Here is a 25,157-nt window from a genome sequence, read left to right on the forward strand (position 1 = left end):
AGTCTTCATCTTCTCCTTTGGACAATCTTCTTCCTTCCCATGCACATAAAAGCTCTTTCATGTTTTATTCCCCTCGCCCCACGTCACTTCAGAAGCCACAGCTTGTTTCTCCAATCTCATTTACCTTCCGCAACGGCCAGGGTATCATGACTTCTCCGGCGAATTGTCTTCAAGGTGGCGCCTGCATCAGCATACCCAAGAATTCATTTTTCTCAGAGAGAGAAAAGAAATCCTGCTGTTTTCAAACTTTTTCTTTCTGACTATAGAACTCTTTATTCAAAGAAATGCTTATGTAGAAACTCAACTAAATAAATAAATGTGGAACTGCTCTGGGTAAGGAGGTACCTAGGAAATGGGGTACCCTAACTACCTGGTCCATCTCCACATCCCTTCATGTGGGCAGCCCCGGAACAGCCCAGCTGAGTGGATTCTAGTTGTTTAATATTCTAATAAGTGGCACATAGGCATCACATTATAATGTGTTGGGGTCTACCTGCTCATCTTTTATACCAAGCAGTCTTTTTTTTTTTTTTAAAGGAGAAATTTCTGTGCAGCTGAGAAAACAACTGTTTCCCTAATGTTGTCATATGGCAGACTCTGTTGTCACCTCTTTCCCTTGGGGTCTGCCATCTAATGTGACTTTAGCCTCTGACGGTACCCAGTTCTGTTTGGGAGCTCCCCCCAAACCCACCACCTCCCTCATTCGGAACAATTAACACAGTTTTCAAGCTCTTTTCCTCACTGCTTGGCTGTAGAAAAGGACTTAAAATTGTCAATTCGCGGAGAGACAATGCTCTCTGATAATTTACTAGAAGAAACATCAGACCCACTACTATAAAGAAACAGTGTAACAACAACTAGACTCTGGAAAACTCCCAGCTTTCCCGAGAAATTCATTATGAAAGCATGAAGGATCAGATGCTTTCTATAGAAAGAAATACCCTTACTTCCTATTGTAAGACTAAAAAGGACTTGGTACAACCGGATCTTTGAATAAAAAAGCAGCTTTGGGAGTTATTAAGGACTGATAAAAACAATGCACTCCACTAGGCTTTGTAAACATGTGGTTCCTTGTGAAGGTTATCACTGAAAATGAACAAGGTAAGGTTCCATCTTTATTAAACTCCATGCAGATGGAGCCCATTTCCCTGGCCTTCCTCTACCTCTAAATTCCTAGAACAAATGAAAAACGAAAAAGCAGCAATTCTGCACGCTCAGGAAATCTTACCTGAAGACAGGCTTTAGTACTGCTGAGAAAGTGCTGGATTTCTTTTTTTCTCCAGCACGATTTTGCCATCTTTTATAAAAAGCCAGACAGGAACGCTCCTCCATAATACTTTCCCTGCTAAGCAGTTTTCCTACGTATGTTATCCAGGACCACAAATCCCTGGAAATCGCTGCAGTGAAACCCATCGTTTGCATCTCACTTGTACAGAGATATGCAGGGAAGGAACTCATTTAATGAAGTGTCATAACAAAAGACGTCCTTTTTCAATGCCTAGGACAGGTGAGGGGTTCTGGTCACTCACCCCATCCGGGCACCATATCTGGGAGCAGGAAGGTGCCCAGGTGCTTCCATTCCTGCCTGACGCAGGGGCATTTATTATGAAGACATGGTGGCCCCCCGGTGGCCCTGGTCCTCGCTGACCTTGTCTAGGAATCGCAGTTGGCTTTGGGCTTCGGGATGGAGGGCAGATCCTTTGGGAGTCTGTGGGTTGGGCCTGACGCGTGGAATGGAGGCTGCTGGGGTTTTTGTCCTTCTTCTGATTCAGCAGTTTCGAGGAGGCTGATTCAGCAACTTTTGCTGCAAACTCCCGTCTGGGAGGAAGAGGTTAAAGGGAAGGGACAGACCCCCACAGTGGAGGCCGTGTGCTCTTGAAGCACTCGCGGGCCTGTGACTGGTACAGACTTTGGCAAGAAACCAGTGAAGGCGAACAGGAAGAATCACCTCTGGAAGAACATCTGGTCATGCTCTTTTTTCCTGAATCACTCCTGAGCCTTCCCGCCAGGGACAGCTTCTGTTGTGAGCACTCACTGTCCAAAATACCTGGTCACACTCTACCTGAGGTTCCCAAGGAGGGCGGAGGGGACACTCGTGACACAGTTATTTCAAAATGATAAGGCGAAAGGACAGGGAAACAAGACAGAATCTGGAATCTGGAGGGTTTGCGGGCCAGGAGGCCAAACCAATCAGGAAAAAGTCACATTAAGGTGGTATCAATTCTGCCTTGCAAACAAGCTGCTGCCCTTCTTCTGGGTGTGTCCGACCCGTCCCATCCTCTCCTACCGCTTCAAGCCCAGCCTCTAACTGAAGATGCATTTATGAGTTATTTTTCTACCTTTCATTAAAGGAATACAGTGGCGTGAAAAGGACACTCATCTCCAGACTTGAGAAGAGCCAAGAATTCCAGCATCCACACCCAGAAGCTTTCCGAGGGCGCGTGCGCTCATTCAGGCCGGTTTTGCATCTGGTCAACTTTTCATTCAATTGGAAGCTCGACTGCCTGAACCACAGTGAAGGGAACCAAGGGGAGGGTGTCGTCCGAACACGCTGAAGCCCCTGGGGGGCCTGTGCCTGCCGAGGCTCCCATGAGACGCCTCTGTCTCAGGCAGGCTCCAAACTGCCAGCTCAACAAGGCAAATAATAATTAGTCCTAATGGCAGAACGGGGCGGACCCAATACAAGGCTGATTGTCTGTGGCTTTGGTGGGGCAGCCAAAGCTTCACACACTCGTTTTTATACAAATCAGCCTCTCTCTCTCTCACACACACACACACACATGCACATACACACACACACACACACACACACACTTGCCAAAAGATATCTGGACAAACTCACTCCTCTGGTTTCCTGCAAAGTGCTGGACTACAGAGCTAAATGCAATAAATAGCAGCTATCCACACACTGAAGGGGCACTGGGACATGGAGAGTCATTGACACACACACACACACACACCTACACAATCTCTCATTTTCCTTTTAGTTAAAAGTTTTAAATTTTCTCCAACTCCAGACTTTTAGCCAGAGCCATGGCCAAACGGCAGACATGAATAATTTGATGTACTCACCCTTTCCTTCTAGAGGAGATGGGAGGGAGGGCAGGCTAGAGGAAGAAAGGCAAGTCAGGGCTCTAGATGGTACCCCGCCTCCCTAGTCCACTCCAGCTCTACATGGGAATCTCCCCGAAGATCAAGGCCTTCTCAGGCGAAGCCCCCAGCTCAGGGTTAGGGCCACGGCCGGTTTGCGATGAGACAGTCACTCTGCTCCCTACACGGAGGGGAGGGACTCGCCCCCTGAGCTGCTGCTCCCTCCCCTACTCTAGGGCTTGGCTGTCACCACCCTCCCAGGATGTCTGCATTAGCACCTAAGTATCTCATCCCACATGCCAGTGATGTCAAGGTGTCAGAGAAATAAAAAGTGGCTCCTTCTGAAAACATAATCCATCAATCAAATGGTCATTTGCTAGATAATGAGGACTTGTTTCAATTTTCTCAAAATTAGGTTAAGGAGCGAATGTGAATCTACATGAGATTTTTTTTCTTTTCTAATCTTATTACGGCTTGTCGGTCACTGTGATTCCTCTTTAAAAGTGGTTCCAAGGTACAGTTTACTGCCATGTGAGAGGGGGATTAAAAGGGATATTCGAGGCATTGTGAAAAACCATGCTGTGTGGAATACACAGAATACACCTGGAACATTTCTTCAGGGGTTTTGAACAAGGTTATAGATACGTCAAATGGCCTAAATTATGTCCTAGAAAAGCAAAATATTATGAAATGTGTGTATACATACACATATATGCACACACAGATAATTTTCATTTGAATGCAACTGGACATTAAAATTCCCAGTCTCCTTTAATAATATACAGTTTAGTTCAGATTATTTTTAAATTCATTCTTTCAATGTTTTAGAGAGGCTGCGATTTGAAATATGCATCTGTAAAGTTGCATTTTCGCTCAGTTTTGCCATTAAAAATGTACCCAGACTCAACACGGGGTTACAGAAAGACTTCAGGGCTAGACTTTGGTTTCGCTGAGTTTGCAAGTTCATCAAAATGGCACCACTCATACAACCCAAACAGTACTGAGGTGGAAGCAGCCTCTAGCTCTCTCTAATATCACACTTTACTGCTTATCTCTTCAGGTACTCAATTTGAACAAGACTCTGGCAAAAGTGACAAGAAATGTCACACGAAGCAGTGATCCCCAAGAGTCTGCCAAACACTTGGCCCCCAGCCCCTACGGACGCTGGGGACACCGTTTTGCATCTGACAAGTGTTCAGGGGCTTGGTAACTTGGGGATGGGTGCTTGTTGAGGCAGCTCTCATTATGATTGTGTAGAAAATGGTTAGGGGTTGTATGGACCGAAAAGAATAGATTGGAAGTCAGCTGTAAAGTGCTATGCCTTTGGCTTAGGAATTACCATATCTGAAGCGGTGCATGAGGAGCACACTCAGGAAGTCATTTCTGGCATTTCAAAGATGTCTGGGGCCATCTGTTCGCCGCAAAGATCTGCAACTCTGCGAAAGCAACCCGAGCACATTCCGGCATGTCTCTACCCCACACTCACAAGGGTCCTATCATTTTACAGCCTTTACCGGCCTATTCACCAGCCGAAATGCACTTTGCAAAAGGAGGGAACACTATAAAACTCCAGATTCTTTTAAATGTGTCTGGTACCATTAAGAACGTTTATTACTCCATAGAAATTTTACAGTTGATGTTTACCAAAAGCACGGCATACTTGGTGAAGAGATGACCAGATTGTCTGCTAAAGGTGATGGATCTGTTTCAGGAGATTTCTTCTTCCCTAATTCCCATCAGCCAAGTCTAAGGAAACCAATGTGTTCCTAAGAGCTAGGAAAGGGCACGTGGGTGACAGTCTAGTTTCAGTCCTTCATTTTATAAGATGGAAATGTAGGGCCCAGAGAGGTCAAGAGGTCGACACCACAGAACCTGTGAGTGGTGGAGTCAGGACCACCGGCCATGGCTTTCAGTCTCTAGCAGTGACTGCACTGCCTCGTTGAAACAGGAGTCCATGGGTATGTAACTGAAACTCCATGTAAAGGATTCCCTTTAGATCCAAAATCTGAGACCAAATTGGATAGTTAGGTGACATTCTCATCCAATCAAAGGTAAAAGGTCCCCAGAGTTTGTACTACCTTTAACTAAATCCACCATAGAAAGGATATAAAAAAATGACCATAACAAAAATCCATTTGGTCTAATATTACTGAAAAATACATATAAGAGAACCTAGTAAATAGCCTATCATTGAAATCCTAAAATGTCAAATTATATGAATACACAGTATGGGTAATGGGCACCATAGGTAGTTCTTCTCTTTCCACTCAGAAATGACTTATATCCATCAATTCAGACAAGAGCCATTGATACTTTATGAGACATATAGTCTTTAAGAACGTGAAAGTTACAAATAATCAGAAATGCCCACCGGGATACCACCGTGTTACTTGCACATGCTCAGCCTTCAAAAAAGCAAAGTGTACTTAATCCCAGTTGAAAAGGACCAGCTCTGCTTTACCAAGTTCATTTCTCCTAACATGCTCACCTTGAGAAGTGCGGCACACGCCAATCATTTTCCCATGTTACAACCTCTTTTGGTGTTCTTTAAGAAATGGGTACGCTCAGTCCTGGGATTCTTTCTAAACACAACACTGGGACTCATGTAAACCTACACTGGTGAGCCAGCTAGACATTTATGCTTCTGGCCCTGAAAACAGAAAATACTGAGCCAATGCCCATGTAGGCACTCTGACAAGTACAGAAAGGGGCAGTGAGTCATTGGCCCCAACAATACCTTCCAAGTAGTTTTCAAAATTAAATTTGTTATGAAAATCATTAGCCTTCTAGTGCTGGGCAAGACTTTGAGAATTTTCTGGTGATACCTCCTCATTTTACACATGAGGAAGCCAAAATCTGAAGTCAAGTTCATTTGGACTCATGGGACAATGCAGTGTAGGTGGCCTGGCTTCTCATTCTGTCTCCTGCCCTTGATCAGTATGACCTGCCATTAATCAGAGAGACGTCAGGTCTCTCTGGTTCCATGTGTTAGGACCCTTCTCTTGCCTCCCTGGTCTCCTCTTCCCAAGTCTTATCCTGCTCTTACACATGGGGGTATGTGAACTCACCCTGGAACTCAGAAAATCTAGAGTCTCTACCAACCTCAGCTCCAGGAGGGAAACAGCCTGAAATGGAAAATAAATTTGAGACAGAAAAGAAGCACTGAATGAGGACTATGTTGCTGACAGTGGCTTGTAATCAGCTGGTTAACCTTTCTGTGTATAGTTGAAGGAACTGAGGCCCAGGGCAGTTGTTAGGGTGAGGGCAGTTGTGCACTTGGCCGAGGTTGTAAACCTTGTAAGGGGCAGAGCCTAAAGCCATGAGCTCTGAACCCACAGCCTATACTTTTCCAAGACTTCCCTCTGACCTGACATGGCTTGGCTCTCAGCAAGTTCTTTTCCAGGCATATCTTTTCAATATGCTGCATGAAGGACCAAGTGTCTAGGTTTATGGCAGACAATGATCCTGGGCCATTGGCTCTAGAAACTGACCCTAACCTGGTCTATCTGCTCTAAAAATGGTGCCGGGCGGGGGGTGGTGGGGGGGAACAGAGACACTCATATGGAAGGTTCTAGAACTTTGAGAGCAGGGCTGCCGTTTATAAGATCTAGCAATGAAATTCTCCCCCAAGAGGATGTCACAGACAAAGTCACTTAACCACACAAGAATGAGAATGAGCCTGGAAGTCACACTTCATCTGGGCAGGAGATGGGGGTCTTTCGGCACACCACAAGACCAAATGTAGAGCAACCAACAAATGGCTGGAGAAAGGGCAGTCCCTCTCAGTGGTGACTCTAGTTTTCTTACAAAGCAGGGACTCCGGCCAGGAGATCTCCCAGGAACAGGCCCTCTCTCTACATCCATGTGTTCAAACAGCCTGTCATCTTCCCTCCTTGAGGGCCAGGGAGCGCCTGTATGTTTCTCTTGAAGGACGAAAGCAGCTGCTGGCAACTCAGTGTGTCTACCCCCGCCCTCGACCACCCTGCAGGTGTGTGAAAGCCAGAAGCTCTTCACACTGTAACCAGAGACTGAGCATTAGCCAACTCTTGTGGGTAGATGACTCTCCCAAATGGTCAGACTCGCTCTGCATCTTCCACGGCACTGGGATTGCGATGGGCAGGAGCACACCAAAAGCATGTGTGCAAAGTCCAACAGACTGATGTTCAAAAGCCCTCTCATCCCACCGGCTAAGTGACCTTGGAGAAGTTACTTCTCTTCCTTAAGCAAAAAAACTAGCACAACTCATGTCTACTGCTCCAGGCTTTTGGAAAATAATGGAAAACAACACAGAAGCTAGAGCAGTGTCTGGCACATAGGGGATGTGGGATAAATGTTGGCTTCCTTTCTTCTCTTTGGTATCAGCCTGCTAATCACAGGCTTTTCTAACAAAGGGCTTGAGCCATTGAAGTGACTTCCAATTTTCTCTCCCAAGAAGACTAGCTGTCATGGACTGAATGTTTGTGTCTCTCCCAAATTCATATGCTGAAGCCTTAAATCCCATGTGATGGTAACAGGAGGTGGGACATTTGAGGGGATAATGAGGTTTAGATGGGGTCAGAGCCACCATAACGGGATTAGTGTCCTTATAAGAAGAGAAAGAGACACCAGAGGTCTCACCCTATCTGTCTCTTGTTCCTCTGTCTTTCTGTTTCTCTCTGTACAAGCACAAAGAAGAGGTCAGGTGAGCCCACAGTGAGACAACAGCCATCTGTGAGGCAGACAGAGGGCCCTCTCGGTGTACCAAATCTGCCAGCACCTTGACCTTGGATTTTTCCAGCCTCCAGAACCATGAGAAATAAATGTCTATTGTTTAAGCCCCTAGGTCCATGGTATTTTTCCATAGCAGACTGAGCTAAGGTACCAGCCTTGCAGTACTTTGGGTGAGGAGCCGAGACACTTAGGGGCACAAGGCTGGCCTGAGGCATCCCAGGCAAGGACCAGATTCAGAGCAGAGAGCAGAGGTGTTTTCTGCTTCTTGGAATACGTGGCCATGTGCTCTGGCGTTCTGGCTCTGCCCCCTTCCTGTGGCCACAATACCATGTGGTATTACAACTTTTGGATGTTAAGAAACCTTATATTTCCTCAAGTATCAGTACTTAATGTTTCGTTCCACACATAAAACTCTGTGAGTGGAAGGCTGCTGGCCCCCTTGTCAGAGGTAATTTCTCAAGGCTCTGCCTGGGATTTAACGGGAGCCATATGGTTAAGTCTGTCAACCCTCCCAGAAAGCATCCCCCTGAAGAGCCCTCGTAAATGTTCTCAGGGCTGTGAAAGATCCAGCAAATTTCTAACAATAAAGCAATGTTCATAGCCATGATATTCAGCAAAACACAAAGCAGGAAATAATGGCTTCTGGTCGGAATTACTCGGGGGGGGGTCGAGCTGTCCTGAAGAAGGGGAGGGGACGAGGGGAGGGAGTGATAACCCAGGACCGCTAGCTGCTGCTCCAGCAGGAAGGAGGCTGGCCTGAACGCTGCTAGCACCAGCCTGTGGTGGGCAGTGACAGTCTTAATTATGGCCCTTTGGTTTGTGGAGTTTAGGAAAACTCCTAATAATGGATTTATTCACATATGCATTTACAGAGCAAGCACATTCTTCAACGGTAAGCTGCTTCATTACGTACTTTAAGCTGTGCCTTTCCGTGATGGCATCATTTATGGACTTCTCTCCTTTTATTTTTTCAGAGCAACAATGACACAAAAACCCTTGAATCAACTGACATTCCCATCTCAATGGACACCTCAAGCAGCAACAGCACTTCCTGCAACAAAGCCACATGATTCTCCCCGATAGGCAAGGTGGCATTGCTTTTTACACCAATAAGTTCTGAGATGGAATAAGCATTTTATTACTATTGTTATTATTAATTATAATCATTATATAATAATAATAATAAAAACAAGCACGGGAAGGGTAAGAGAAATACAATTTATGATGAGTATCAGCTCCTTTTTATTTTTACACAAAACAAGATTTGCTTCTACAATATTTTATATAAGCTTCTGGCTAAGTCGTAGATCTATATAAAGTACAGCTTCAGGCAAATAGGGTTTATGACCGAACAGCTAGTATAGCTACACATCACACAAACTTATATGTGCCAGGATGAAAACTGGCATAAAATCAGGGAGAAGTTTCATATATATCCATGTATATGTATTTGGTTCAAGTTGAACATATTTTTTATGTTTCACAATGGACCAAATACCTTCTGTTCAAGTATCAGCCTTGGGTAGGAACATTTGTTCTGATGTTAGCTGTATCACACCTCCATTGCAAACAATTGCTGTCAAGTAATTTTCACCAATAATCTAACAAGCTTATGTATTTGCCCAATTGCACGCAGAGAACTAAATCGATAGGACATTATGAGTACGAGAAGAAAGCTGGTGGAGTATTTTGGCACTGCCTCCCATAAGCTGTCAGACTCTGTACTGCTATCCATTCTTGTAAAGCTTCACGCTCTGTATTATCATCATTGTTCTCCTGAAGAATTACCGAGCATGAATTCTCTAATCCCATTTACTCCAGAAAGAGAAATAGGTTTCTTTCGGAAAGCTGGGATCTCTTAAAATTACAGCCACCTACTCAACTGATTGTTGGCTTCTACAAAAATGTCTCATGTGCGCCAAGAGAGAGAGACAGAGACAGAGACAGACAGAGAGACAGAGAAAGACAAGAAGAGACAGAGAAAGAGGGAATTTCCATTGACTTCCTCCTTTGACTTCTCTTTTTTTTTTAATGCTTGCTCATCCCCCATTTTCCCAGGTTTTGCAAACTTGATCCTGAATTAAAGAGCCTGTTACACGATATCCAATAAAAATGACTGGTGTAGAGACACTGCTTGGAATCTGCCGCATATTTGGTCCAAGGCTGAATTGATTTCATCTATATTTAACACATGCTTGTTTTCTGTCTCACTTGTCTCCCACACAGCCCGTGGCTCACTCTTTTTTGTTTTGTTTTGTTTTGTTTCCATCTGGAAAACTTATCTCCTAAAATGCTACCATCAATCAGCCAAAGACGTTCTTCCCGACAGAGCGTCTGCCAGTCTGACTAAGCACAAGTAGTCACTAGTTTGGGGATGCCTCCCACACTCTCGAGCGCTGGGTGTTTTTCTAGCCTGCCTAACCACACGAGTGCAATTTGGGATATTTATACATACGTCCAGATTCTATTGGGATAAAAGTGCTCCTTGGACAGCACTGGGCACCGGCACAGTAGGGATGATATGGGAAGGATTGAAAGTTGCCCGTGTTGTTTGGCTACCTCCTTTTAACCTGGTTTCTGCGGCTTTTTTGCATTTCTACCTGTTGTGTTCTCCTTTGGCTCCGTGCCTGCTCCAAAAGTAGGAAAACCAAATGCTCGCAAGGATGCCCACACTCTGTCCTCCAATTTCCCTGAGAACAGGCACTGCTTCCATTTCCCAGTCCTTCGTGTCAATGCCACTCCCAATCCGTTCAAACCTCGAAGTTTAAGTACAGCATGAGAGGAGGGGGCAGAAAGGAGGCAGAAAGGAAGGGGCAGAAAGGGGCAGAAGCTGAGCACGGGTCCCGGTGGAAGGGAAAGAGAAGCGAGAGCCAGAGACTAGAGGTCCCCTCCCCCTCCCACCAAGTTCCAGTCCTGAACACACCCACTGGCCGCAGCAAAGGAGCCCTGTGCGTGGGCACAGGTGGGTCCCAGCCTCTCTGGCTGGATGCAGCTTAAGCGCTGAGCCTGAATGAAGACTTTCATTGCTGTTTGCTGTTTTTGTTGGCCAGTAGCCATGGCAAACATTTGCAGGTGGCTTGGCCAGATTTTGACACTTAAATATTTGAGGTTGTGATAAAAATCAGAATATTACTACAATATGGTTCTGTGCAGCCTCAGGAAAAAAAAGAAAGAAAGAAAGAAAGAAAACTATCTGCAATTTCAAATGCTCATTTAAAGACACAGTCTCCAGAGGGAACGCATGTTTTAAAATAAGTACTCATTTCCTCTTTGCTGAGAGAAATAAAAGAGGCAACCATCCCCAAATGTTACCACCTAGAGTTTCATTCTGAATCCACTGACGAGATGGGTTGGGTTGTTCCGTGCTGAGCCCCATGATCATCCGGGCAAGGTCTGAGATGGGTCACGTGGAGAAAATGGAAATGACAGGCTGTGTGAGTTGGAACCAACATGGTGAGCACGACAGGGAAGGAGCTGAAGCAAAGAGCCTCCCTCAAGCTTGGCACTGAGACAGGTCCTAGCAGTGACAATTATCTCCTAGAACCCACCAGGAAAGGCACATCACGCTTCCAGGACTGGGAGTAAACGGAAGACGGAGTGGGTCCCAAGAACCAGAGAAACAGCCCCACCTGTCTGGGCACAGTGACACAGCCTGGAAATGTCACCCAACTGGACAGCCCGGGGCTAGCTGGGGAAATTATTGACAGAGTCAACACCCGTCTTAGAATTGAGTGCTGACCTCTAAAAGATTGCTTTAGGAAAACCATCATGACAATGGCCATGACAACAATGGCCAAAACACTGAGGGCCTTCCGGGGGCAGAGGTGGGCAGGAGGCAGAACTCTGGGGGGAAAGAATGCTGTAAAACCGCTAGTAAACTCCAGCACATTTTTATGTTTTTCTCCCCCTTGAAAGAAAAATAAAATAATTATAATTAGCTGGCCTAACTGTGAATTGCTTGCCCAAAGCCAGGCCATCAGTGTGAAGGAGTCCCTTGAGATTGCGATGCTGTCTTTAACCACCCCGCCCTCTTAGTATACTACAGGTTCTTGCATTCGATGGTGGCAACATTTGCTCCCACAGTCATTTGAAAAGAAGGGACATCTTTAACAGAGACACAGTGAATTTGGCACTGGCTTCTTCCAACAAAGCCGAGCATTCAAATGACCAGATGAAATTTTCTGTTTCTTGAATGGGAAACCAAAAGCACCCGTGGCAAACTCACAAAAAACGGTCGTTACCCACAATTATCATTTGTTAAGGTTTATTGCCATACGTCACAACCCATCCTGAGGGGCTGAGAAGTGTGAGTGACAAGGTGCCCTTTCTAGAACATTCTAAGGAGGGAATTCTTACAGGCATTTAAAACAAGGAAGGGAAAAGACACACTGGCTATAAATAGGGACAGCTTCTAATTTTTTTTCTTAAAATCACCATAAATAACATTCAACGGAGTATTCAAACTTAATTCTGATGCATATATCAAACACAGCAAGTTCCCTTTCCTATTTTAAACAGAGAATTCTGGGAACAAAGAGCAAGCAGTTCTCAGCATCCAGCGATATAAATTTATCATAGCTCTTTGGCTTAAGTTACTATCTTTTCTTCCTAAGATCCCAAGCACTGTTAAATCTTTTATGTCTTTTTTCCTCGACCCTTGTGAGGGTGAAAAGTAGAGACACCACCCTCATTCTGGAGAGAGGAAAGCTGGGCTAGAGATTCTGCATGTCTAAGGAGCTCCTGGGTGACGCTGGGCCTCAGACCACACTCTGAGTGACAAGGGCTAGAGTAACAAGACGATACTCAGGACCGAGTGCCCTTTCCATCTCAGAACACGCAGTGTCTGGGACCATTCTACCAATTTTTCTCAAAGCCTCCGTACGGTATTTTTTTACATAAATGAGAGAGATAGGGTCTGCTTTCTTTGTGTTGTCTACTCCAGGAATGAATATGGACCTGAGCAGAGAAATGAGAGCCAACAGGTGGTATTAACAAGGAAGAGAAGCAAAGAGGAATGTTCGAGGGAAGGGGGACTGTGGAAACATACCAAAGACACAGGTGATGGGCTTAGGTCTTAGGAATGGAGGGACTCACTCTGCTGGGGAGGAGGCTGGGTGAAACTTCCCTTTGCCATCCCCAACCATGTGTCCTGAGAACAGTGCTCTGCTCTCCATGGGGTTTCCCCGTGATCATTTAAAAAAATTCAAGAATCTTATTTGAAGAAACAATGACCCAATGACTTGCTTTTCTCCCCAAAGTGGGGGTCAGAGAGTGTCCACCAAACATAAGACTCCCTCCTCCCTTTTCCCATGAAAATCACCACTCTGCGCTCTAGGCAGTATCACACCAGCCAGGAAAACCAACGTCTGTCTCAGCCAACCTCGGTACTAGAAACCAGGAGAAAGACCAGAACATTCCTGGAGCTCCAGCCAGGACCCAGAGACAGCCGAGGAGGTCTCCTTACCCGATCTGGCGGTTGGTGGAAGGTGCCTGTGTGATGACAGAGCTGGACTGGGGTGACGGCATGGCTTGCTGAATCACAACGCTGGTGTCATGGCTGGGCATCCGGGTGCTGCCGAGCTGGTGAGCTCCAGGCCCCGCCATGGCCCCACCAACCGCGTTATGCATCGAGATATTCTGCCCAGAGAAGACAGAGGGGAAAGGGTCAGAAGAGATTAATGCTTTATTCTACTTTCAAGCTCTCAAAGGCCAAAATGGGAAATCTGGCCATGTCAGCTAAATACAGAGTTATGGCTTCTGGCAAGCCATGGGTCCATTTATCTTGTTTAACTTACAGATATGAGGAGATGAAAAATAACTATTCACCTTAAGAGCAAAGCACATAAGAAAATACCTGGAAGTTCACTAATCGCCCTGCCGCCATCCTGGTGTGAGGTTTACATCAGGGATGTTTAGTGTATACCTGCTCTGACTTGGTGTGGTATATACTGCATTTGAAAATGATTTCTGTGATAAGTCCATAATACTGTGATTGAGTCAAGAGCCATTCAGCACCCTGCTTTGAATGGCAAGCACACTTGCCATTTTTTTTCAGTCCTGTAAGAGTGGTCAACCACCTCCTTATTTTTTTCCGGGAAACTACTTTCCCAAACCATAATCCAGGTCCTCGTGACCCAAGTCAACAACTCAGGGAAAGAGGATGAATGACTTGAACAGATGACATGGGGTCTAGGATCCAGTGACAAGAGCGAGAGTGACGACTCTCGGCTGTACGTCTATAAGATCAATCCCTAACGATTTTACGGAATAATGGAATACAGACGATTGCTTGTCTGTTTACTTGTTTACTGCCTTTTCCTCTAGAACATAGAACGCTGTGTTCATCGCTCTATCCCATGGTGCTTGGAGAAGAGCAAGTAAACACGCATTGCCTGCAGAACGTAGTGAAGAGAAAAATGAGACAACTTGAGAGACCTAACTTCATGTGTTTATTGCCAGTGGCTTGAATGAAGCCTTCTTTGTTTAAAAGTCAAAAGTAAGGTACAATAGGCATGATAAAGCTGCTTAAAGGACAGTTCTTCCCAGAAATGAATGTCACTGGGACAACAAGAGAGGATTCACATTGAGGCAGAAGAGGGCTGAAATGTGAGAAATTCAGAACCTGGAGGGGAAAAAAAAAAGGTGCAAGGCAAAGCACCATAAGTGAACGGGCCTCTGTAAACAGCCAGGTACAGCTCTTCAGCCCAGAAGGGTAGCGAAATCTGAGAGGTCAGTTGGACAATGGGTTGAGGATGACAGGAAAGAAATGGAGTGTCACTAGTAATTTCCTAGAGGAAAAATATGTATCTGTCTGCGCTTTGGGATTAGCCAAGGAAAAAAATAAACAAATGTTACCCAGGAGTACAAGAAGTGGCGCTTTGAAGTTCTTCTGCAAAGAACAGGATTTCCTGCACTACGTGTTAAGTGATGGTGATAACATATAGGGTATTTGGGGTGGTTGTATCCATCACATTGCACCTTTCCCTGGTTTCTGATTTCTAAATCCTGACCACACAATCTCTCAGGAGTCCAGATGGAAACTGGGCACCTGGCTTGGACTGTGAGCCGACCGTGCTGTCGTGGGAGTCCAGAGGCACGAACAGGCACATATATACACGACCCAAAGGCTCCTCTTATATCCTGGCAGGGCTTTCTGACATGGGAAAATATTGTGGTTGGTTAAAGTAAGATGAAAGGAAATGGTGACTTGTATTGGGGTGGCAGGGCAGGGATATGCTTGGGTTCTTTTTATAGGCTCAAGAGGCATAGAGAACCACACAAAAAATAATAGCGCAAGTAAGGATAATTGCGGTTTCTTTGAAAAGTGAAGCTTAACGAACTTATTTTCCTAGGTCTTAAGGAGGTTGTAATGATGTAAACAATTATAAGTATTATTTTTGCCATTGTTTAGATCCTTAAAGATATTGAAAAATGTTCAATATCTGGCTCATGATCACTTACTTTAACAATAACAGATCTGAGGCACAGAAGGATCTCTGGCTCTCTCTTTGGAATTACTTCTGCAATGCTGTGCTAGCGAAAGTTATCGACGGAGATAAACATTTTTAAAAAATTATCTAAAGCCCATGCTTTATTCATGCTTATTTTTCACTTAACTGTCCAGGATCCCATCTAGGATATCACGGTACATTTATTTGTCAAGTCTCCTTAGGCAACTCTTAGCTTTGATAATTTCTTTTTTTGTTATTATAACTTTTTATTATTCTTTTTTTTTGATGTACATATTTTTTAATTAAAGTGTAGTTGATTTACAACGTGGTGCCAATTTCTGCTGTACAGCAAAGTGACCCAGTCATAAACACACACGCACACACACACACACACATATATATTTTTTATGTTACCTTCCATCATGGTTTATCCCAATAGATTGGATATAGTTCCCTGTGCTGTACAGTAGGACTTCACTGCTTATCCATTTTAATGTAATAGAACCCAAACTGTCAGTCCATCCCACTTCCCCCCTCCTTGGCAACCCACAAATCTGTTTTCCATGGCTGTGAGTCTGACAGTTTTTAAAATAATAATCTCTTTAAGTTCGTGAACAATGATATAAAATGTCTGAAACCTCCTTAAGTTACCTTTTGGCGCCTCTTTCTTTTTTTTAATTTTAATTTTTTTCTTTTTCTTTTGCCATTTCTAGGGCCGCTCCCACAGCATATGGAGGTTCCCAGGCTAGAGGTCAAATCAGAGCTGTAGCTACTGGCCTACGGCAGAGCCACAGCAACTCGGGATCCGAGCCGTGTCTGTGACCTACACCACAGCTTACAGCAACGTCGGATCCTTAACCTACTGAGCGAGGCCAGGGATCGAACCCACAACCTCATGGTCCCCAGTTGGATTCGTTAACCACTGAGCCATGATGGGAACTCCCTGGCACCTCTTTCTTATCATCCCCATACGTGGTCCCCACTTTCTATGAATTCACTGTAAGCATCCTTCTTCTCTTTCTATCTTTCCATCTCTTCTTCCACCCAACTACTGTCATCTTCTTTCCTGGACTGGACAAGGGATCTCCTAACTGGTCTCCTGTCACTGACTTTCACATCCCTTCCTCCTTTTTCCCGTACCACAGCCACAGTCACGTTTTCAAAAGGCCCAACTCATCACACTGCGCACAAACCCCCTACCTTGGCCACCCTTGCCTTGCTTCTTAGATGGTTTCTCACAGTTCACTAGACACTGCCAGCACTCTTTTGTGTGATCTCCAAAGTCTGTGTGAGATCCTTGCCACCTCCTCAGCTCATCTCACACCACTTCACTCTTGCTCTCTGTGATTCATGCCACCGACTGGAATTTTCCTCCTCTCATACTGAACATGCTGCATTTCAGCACAGAGCTAAATGTGCTGTTTTCTGCTCCCCGTGCTCTTCCCCGACTCCATCTTCAAATCTCAAATGAAGCATCATGTGAGAAAGCCTCCCCCAGCAGCTCCAAGAATAGGAACCATCGCCCCTCCTTCACAGCACTTTTCACAAGCTTACAATTGTTTTCAATGATTTGATCGATATAAGCACAACGAGATAAGGGACTAAATCTGACTTTACTCCCCATTGAGTTTCCATTGCCCAGGTCAGTGCCTGGCACTGAGCAGGCACACAGTGAATATCGAGACAACGAGTGAGCGATAAAATGACATTGCTAGAATACTCAGTATGATGAAATCCTATCTTGTATTCCCTGGGTAGTTTTTGAGAATGCTAACTTTCTCATTTATTTACCTTGAAATCTCAAAGTATGCTCACAATAATAGATGTTAAGATATGTTAGATGCTGGGAGCTCCTGTTGTGGTGCAGTAGAAACAAACACCACTAGTGTCCATGAGGGTTTGGGTTGATCCCTGGCCTCGCTCAGTGGGTTGGGGATCTGGCACTGCCGTGAGCTGTGGTGTAGGCTGGCAGCTGCAGCTCAATTTGACCTCTAGCCTGGGAACTTCCATATGTTGCGGTGCAGCCCTAAAAAGCAAAAAAAAAAAAAAAAAAGATATGTTAGATGTTAAGATACTTGTTTCATTATGGTCTAGAGAGATAGAGAAGACCAAAATTAAGAAGAAAGCCACTTGGAGTTCCTACTGAGGCATCGTGGGTTCGATCTCCAGGGAAGGGCAACAGGTGAAGGATCCAGTGCTGCCGCAGCTGTGGCATAGGTCGCAGCTGGGGCTTGGATTCGATCCCTGCTCCAAGAACTTCCATATGCTTGGGAGTGGCCAGAAAAGAAAGAAAGGAGGAAAGAAAGAAAGAAAGCCAGCCACAAACATGGAACAAAGATTAGACAGTAAAGTCTTTTTTTAAAACATTTTCCAACAGCATTTGTTCAAGTAGAGCCTTTGAGAAAATATTAAATGAGACCCTGAAGGAAGATAACAAGAAATGAGCTTCAAGTCTTTGAGCACTCTGGCTCAAGCGGTGTCCATAACCATTCTTTATCTCCACCAGGAAAACCAAGAAAAACTTGGTTCAAAGTTTTAAAACTTGGTGCAAAAAAACTGGTGTGAGTTCTTCAGAGTAAAGCGTGTTAAATGAGAGAAAGAAGTATGTCTCCTCTCCAAAAGTTTTAAAAATCATCTTTGAGAATCATTAAAATTAATTTTAAAAAGACCGTCAGGGGCACACTTCCCCCTCTCCCCCACCAGCATTTTTAGGATATCTCTTTGTCTCTGTGATTTCCATCTGAGATGGAAAAGGCTTCTGAAAATTAGATTCTAATTTTTCAAAAATCTCCTTTCTCCCTTACACATGCAATCTGCAAAGTCTCCAGGCTCCTTTCCCCCAGACCCAGAAAGTAATTTTAAAACATTTTGGAAAAATAAACAATTTAGGCAAGCATTATCATTCCACTTTGAGAGAAGATGATTTTTTTTTTCTTTAAACATTACATAGTAACTCAAACATGAAATTATTTTCACATTTTCCCAATTATGGGTTCAAAACCTGTCTTCCTTGATAAAAGAATGGCATTTTATCTTTAGACAAATTAAATATCCAATTTCAAAAACACAAAGAGTGACTATATCTCGCTGAGCTATTTTTGTGAGTATAGGTGCTTCGACTTGGAGCTGGTGAAACAGTGTCACCAAATCGATGGATTGATGTCAATACACAGGGAAGGATCTGAAGTTGTTGCTGGAGGCTCAGCCTTTGGCCTTTTCTGGTTCAACATTTTTATCAACAGCTTGGATGAAGATGTAAAAATCATGCTTGTCAAATCTGCAGTTGACACAATGTTGGGAGCCACCACTAAGATTCTGGAGAGTAGAACAAGGTTTGACTTGGGCCAAATGTGTGATCTGGCCTCCAAAAATGCTAACATAAATCTAGGTTGTTGTAGGAGAAGGGCAATGTCCAGATCAAGGGAAGTAATTATTTCACTGTTGAGCATATCGGGCTGACTACATTTGGGCACCACATTTTGAGGGGGAAATTGACAAATAGGAGGGAAGGAAAGCAATGGAGGCATCCAAAATGCATGGCAGGAAGCATGGTAGAGGAATCAGGGAAAATTTAGTCTGAATAAAAGAAGACTTAGAGGTCATGCTAACTGCCTTCAAATATTTGTGGGATTAGACACAGTCTATGTTGCTCCAGAGGGCATAATTTCAAAAAATGGGATCATAACGACAAAAGCCAACAATAACTACAATTTAAGCACCTATTGAAGCAGCTATTATGGTAGATGTTTTATAAACTGCACCTCTAATCTTCACAATGACCCTGTAAGATAGGCATTATTTTCCTAATTTTAAGATTTAAAAAAAAAAGAGTAAAACTCTATACCATCACTAATACCATTCCATGCACCTCTGGCCACACTCCCTCCTTCTGGACGGATGCTTTAAAAGAAGAAATTCGACCTTCTTTTGTCATCAATTTACCAATATGCAGGGAGAGCCAAAGACAAAACAAGTTGCCTTATAAAATACTAAGCTTCCTAGCATTAGATTGAAGCCAGTAGGGACTAGTAGCCCTCTGTCAAGGATGCCACCAAGAGGATTCCTGGTGGCAGGAAGGTGATGGCACTAGGTAACCTCCAAGGTCTCTTCTTGCTAAGATTCTCGCTTTTGTAGTACATAGTTCATACTTTGGCTCAAATGCTTCCAAATGATTAGTAATGTGTGATAATATTGAAAATACACTGGCTTAGGAGTTAGGAGGTCGCTTGTAGTCCAGTCTCTCTACCTCTTCTTGTAGCCATGTAACCTGCATAAATCATTCTGCTTCCCTTGGCTCCACTGCCTCATCACTAAAAGGAGGGGGTTGGACCACATGGGCTCCATGATATTTTCCAGCTCTGATACACCACAAGTCTTTCTGTGTTACATTTTATGAGACACTAAATATCCAAACAGACTTTTTAGACTCTGATTCATGGGCCTACAAACATTGATTTTTCTCTATAACCATACGCCTTTGCAGAAATGAGCCTTCCTGAAAATTATAGCTTTCCACCAGACCCAAGGGATCCCGAGTCAAGAAACAGATCCAACAAAAAGTAAAATTTCTCAAACATCAAAGGTGAGAAAGCTTCTCATACAAACCATCTTCACCTAAGTTTTCATCCCCTGTGGTTCAAATTTCTCCGCATGTCCCTGGCTTTCTCCTTCCCTTCATGCCCTGCACTATACCCTACTCTCCATTCACTGTTGTTCTGAGACATAAAGGGTGTGAATGGGATGAGAACCTTAAGGGTAATAATGAGTCTTGATTGCACAGTCAGGGAGCTTGAGGTAGAGTGGTAATTGTCCTTGTGCATGCATGGGCTTGGAATACAATATGCAAAAAAACAACCTGATGTATAGGAATATAAGTCCATGCTCTTACAAATAACTATAATTTCAGGGTGTGGTAATGAAGGATGAAGGGATGTGGACCACAAATGAAAGTGAAGGTTGGAGCATACCCGGAAAAACGATGTTGATTCCCATAGAGTCCCCAAATGTTATCTTCAAATCTATATTCTTTCCAACTGCCAAAGTGTGGAGACTTTGTAAGTTTCTCCACAAAGAGCCAGGGTCATCCTGACAGGCGTTTACAAGTTGAGTTGTGCAATCTTGGAATTGTCTGCATCTTAATGAGGCCCGGGCAGTTAGGAAGACTTTCAGAACTTCCCAGATGTAAACATCCCTGAACTGCATCCAAAGGATGTCTGACACAGTCACGGAATCACCAAGGTTCTGACATTCTGGAAGATCCTAGGCTTTCTGGAGGTGCAGGAGGGATTCTGGAGGGTCTTGACTCCTCCTTGCTGGTGCTCTCAGGAGCTGGAATAGTATGAGTGTTTTGCATCCTACTGAGAGGGTGGGCTGCTCCATGACAGAGGAGACAGTGAGGTATTAGAAGAGGCTAGGCAGGGGGTGGGTGAGCCCAGGGGCCATACAGCCTGCCTCTCTCTCCTAAGCATAGTCACACAGTGCAAGATGGACCACATAAGAAGCCATCTCAAACAAGCTCCACAAGAAAGGAGAGCACAGAGCACTGGGAAAACTCCAGCCTGGACATGCACATTTAAATCCTTTCTTTCCTTCCTTCCTTCCTTCCTTCCTTCCTTCCTTCCTTCCTTCCTCTTCCTTCCTTCCTTTTCTTTCTTTCCTTCCTTCTTTCCTTCCTTCTTCTTCCTTCTTCCTTCCTTCCTCCTTCCTTCCTTCTTTCCTTCTTTCTTTCTTTCTTTCTTCCAGAGTTTGCCACTTATCTCTGGAGAATTCGAAAAGAAGAAAGGTACAGGAAGAAAACATGAGCACTGGCCTCCAGCTCAAGTGCCCTTCAGCCCTGTATCATCTAGGGCATGTTGTTTAAGTTCTCTGAGCCATACCTTCCTCATCTTTAAGATGGACATAACCATCTAATGGACAGGATTGCAGTGTGCTTCGCATGAGATAACAGATGTTCCATCACAGTGCCTGACAGCAAATGTGTACTTCTTTCCTTTTCATAACGTTCAGAATGTGAGGCTCAGAGAGTGATGGTTCATTCTGGGTTGGCTACTCCCTATGACTGATATTAACAAATATTATAAGCAATGGCTAACATTGACACAGCATGACCATGTCAGAAAACTGATTTAATCCTTATCATCAGGCTAGGAGTTTGGTAGGATTATTATTCCCACTTTACAGATGAAGAAACTGAGGTTAAGAGACTTGCTCAAAGTCACGCAGCCAATAAGTGGAGGAGCTTGGAATGAGGCAGTGTGGCTGCAGAATCCATGTTGTTATCCACTAAGCCATGCTGACTCTACAGTCTCTCTGTAAAAATATTTTCTGGTGGAAGGTGACACGGTAAAAAATAAAGTGTACCTGATATCCTTTCTATGGATATTAAAAGAAGTTATGAACTGATGCTGGCATGTGAACCTGAGAATTGCAGTCTGTCATACCACTAATCTGGATCAATGTCATCACCACTGTCTTCACACCTAGAAAAGCCTGGGAATACACCATTAATTCATTTCAAAGTGATTGATTAGCAGCCCTTGTCTGAAGGTCATGTTTCTGGCAAAGGCATTTCTAAACTGCTTTACAATGAATAGTGCAGATTAGGATTAGGGGAGGGAAGCTGTCAAAAAAAAAATAGGGTTGAACAACACTTCTATCAAACTACCAAAACAAACAAACAACTGTCCTGAGCTCACTCATTGGTAAGAGTTCCAAACTCAGAAAAAGCCTGAGAAAGACTGTTTCCCTGATGTCTGGGTCAAGTTCAACCTCTAAGGCAACATCCCTTGCAATGGGTAGAAAGGCAGCCTGCACACGGCTGTATCCCTCGGTGGCCCTAGTCCACTCCCCCAGGGAGCAGGCAGCCCCCCAACTCCCCGCCCAGGCCAGGGGATGGGGGGTGGGGGCTCTAGACTTCAGTCTGCAGGATACAAGCAGTAAGATCCCGTCTGACTGGTCTATGCTCTTCTCCAATCCCAACCCTCCTTTCTAATACTGGGTTTGAGGCAATGGAGCCCTGAACCATCCCTTGTAAGCATTTTATAGCTATTCATTTAGTACTGTAGTAAAAAATGCTCAAGACAATAAATGTCTTCTCAGGTGCCACCCTTGACTGTGAGAAACAGTTCTGGGGTGTCTCTCAAAGATCCTGCTCCTTCCTATTAAGATTCTCAGGGTCTTAGACCGTCCGGGCCTCCACCTTCATCTCCGTGTTACAGGCTTGGTAGCTTCTGCTAAATGTAATCATGTGGGATACAAGGGACAGAAGGATGCAAGTATTTCATTTGGGTTACTTAGAACTACAGTGGAGCAAATTTCTGGAGTTGCTGTATCTACAGATAGCCTGGAAGTTAGAAACTAGTCTAACACACTGAAAAAGATATGGAATGCACTGGTCGCTGGTAAAAGCTTCCTCATTTCTCAAGCATCTTCTTGCAGAAAGCTGTGCATTCCAGCCTGGCACCAGCCTTCTTAAACCCTTCTGCAGGCCATCCGTTACCTCCCACCTGTACTTTTGCCTCGACTTCAGCCTTTTCCAATCTAGTCCCAATCGATCTTCCCCACATCACCTCCTGGCAACCCATCCTCCCCATCCCCTCGCCTCCCACTCTCACACACAGACCTTAATGCCTCCTGACTAGTTGCGTCATGTCTCTTTTTCACCTTTGCACATAATACTTCCTCTGGGCAGTCAGTTCATTCATCAAGATCCAGCTCCGATGCCCCCTCCTCTGTGGAGCCTGCCCCCCCCCGCCCCCCGCCTTCTGGCCCCCTTGGTTGTTCCTTGCTCTGCTCTCCCACAGCACCTGGTCCACGCCTCCATTAGAAGGCCTGATGTATTTCCAAGAATACTTCCTCCAGGACACTTGAAAAAGGGAACATTCCATGTTTATCTGAGAAGAGCCAGTGTCTGCTCCATGACACGCACTTCGTGATGTGCAATAAATTCAATTATTCGGGGAATAAACGAGTTCTGGGTGATCTTGAGTACGTTTATAGCTTCTCTTTGCTTCAGTTTTCTCATCTGTCCCATAGGAACACCCCTACCTCGTAAGATTTTTATAAAGGTTAAATTAGGTAATATACGCAGAGAGCTGAGTACAATGCTGGGCACATTAAATGTCCAATAAACGTTCGCAGCCATTACCACCCTCAGGAGGAGGATCATGACGACGGCCAGTGCTGATACCACCGCCCTAACTAAAGACACCCTCCCTTGCTACTTTCTACCGCAGCACCCCAATCCTCTCCCTTAGAGCCTTGTCACAACGTGCAACTGTGGTCAGTACTATTTCCAGGTTGCCGTATCATAATCAACTAACCACTCCTTTGCCCTCCACCCCGTACCACACATACTTCTTCCCAAGCTCCTACCACACACTGGTCCATTTGCTTATACGCTTAAGGTCAGTTTTCCCCTTCTAGCTGTGAACCCTTCGGTGACAGGGACGGAGTCTGATTTCATATCATTGTCCTCAGGGCTTAATACAATGCCTATCACCTGTCACATAGATGTTTACTGACTGAGTACACAGTACATGTAGCTCAGGCTGTGGAAAGAGAAAAAAGAAAAATTAAGACCTCTCTTAGAGGACCAACCACTGGGAGGGAATATGGAAATTTAGGGGAACGAAGGGGATGAAAAACAAATGAATCTGAAAAATTCCTTTACACACACGCTATAGAAGGAGGAAAGGACACATCATCTAGAGCCGACCAGACTCCAGTCTGGAGGCCAAAGGGCTGGGCAACAGGTCCGGGTTTCCGTCTGATCCACCATTAAGCACATGATCTTGCTTAACTTCTTCAGTCTGTTGATGCTGCCTCCATCACGAGTCCCACAGCCGGCTTCTCTTGATTTCTCACAAGAGAGCTTTCGCACTGCTTATCCTGACCCCACAGCAGCTTCCTAGGTCCATTCACCATGTTATAAATTCCAGGCAGGCAGGGACGGTGCTCGTCCCGTGTCCTCTTCTTATCACTACGGCCTAGCCCCGTGCCTGGCACATGACTCAGTGACTGATGACTGAAAGGACAAATGAATTACAATCTCTGAGGTGACGATATGGGAGTAATGAGCCATCAATCTACAGTCTCCTCTTGTCGTGGCTGGGCACACAGTCATCTGAAGCCCAAGACATAAAGAGAGACTATGTGCTGGTTTGAGTCTGGTAAGGCAACACACAGAGCCCAGAACACACTCAGCAGGCTCCTCGAATGGACCACGGGTCCAGTCAACTCAAACCCGAGCACCAGACGGGCCTTTCTCAGCAATCGGAAAACAGGAAAAACCAATGCGAAATGATGAGAAACCAGCAAAAAACTGGGGGTCCTGAGGCAGGTACAGGAAGGGTAAGTAGACGGCACGGATGGCATTGCCAGGCTCGCACTTCTGTGTGGCACAGGGAAGAAAAGCGGCTTTCGTGTCAGGAGAGCAGCGCCGAGCATACAGGCAGATGCTGAGAAGCCACACTGAGCACCTGTATGGCTGTGCAAGAGGCAAGCAGCCCATTCTAGAATGACTGAACACATCTCGCTCCCTTCCTTACCAGAAAATGTCAAATTGCTAAAAATAAGAGTGCGCTCAAAACTACCACAGGGAGTGCTGAAGGTCTATTCCTTCAGCATTTCAAGGAAAATCAAAGCCTTACTTAACGGCCAGAAAGAGAACGGAGCGCTCTCTTGAAAGCTGCTAATGATACGTCCCAGGTCTCAGGAGAGACTCTTTGCCAGGCCCCCTCTCCCAGCTATGCTCTCCTGGCACAAAGCGCTGGAAGGTAGGGGCTGGCCCCTAAAATGAATTTGCTGGAAAACTCCCCTGCCTGGGGCACTGGCTGGGCATCTGCCTTCCTGAATATCTGGCAACATTATGCTCTGAACATAAAATGGAAATGGGACCTTCAGTGG

At 44.9% G+C, this 25,157-nt stretch overlaps 1 protein-coding gene across 2 annotated transcripts in view; it reads right to left on the reverse strand.

The window, feature by feature from the left end:
* CREB5 (cAMP responsive element binding protein 5) overlaps window positions 1–25,157 on the reverse strand; it is a 412,742-nt gene that overhangs the window by 238,645 nt on the left and 148,940 nt on the right. For both annotated transcript variants that reach the window (XM_047763738.1, XM_047763736.1), the window contains exon 5: window positions 13,265–13,437. In XM_047763738.1, coding sequence (XP_047619694.1) covers window positions 13,265–13,437 — 173 coding nt within the window. The remainder of the gene's footprint in view (window positions 1–13,264; window positions 13,438–25,157) is intronic.

Source organism: Phacochoerus africanus, chromosome 16 (genome assembly GCF_016906955.1).
Source record: "Phacochoerus africanus isolate WHEZ1 chromosome 16, ROS_Pafr_v1, whole genome shotgun sequence".
NCBI classification, from domain to species: Eukaryota; Metazoa; Chordata; class Mammalia; order Artiodactyla; family Suidae; genus Phacochoerus; species Phacochoerus africanus.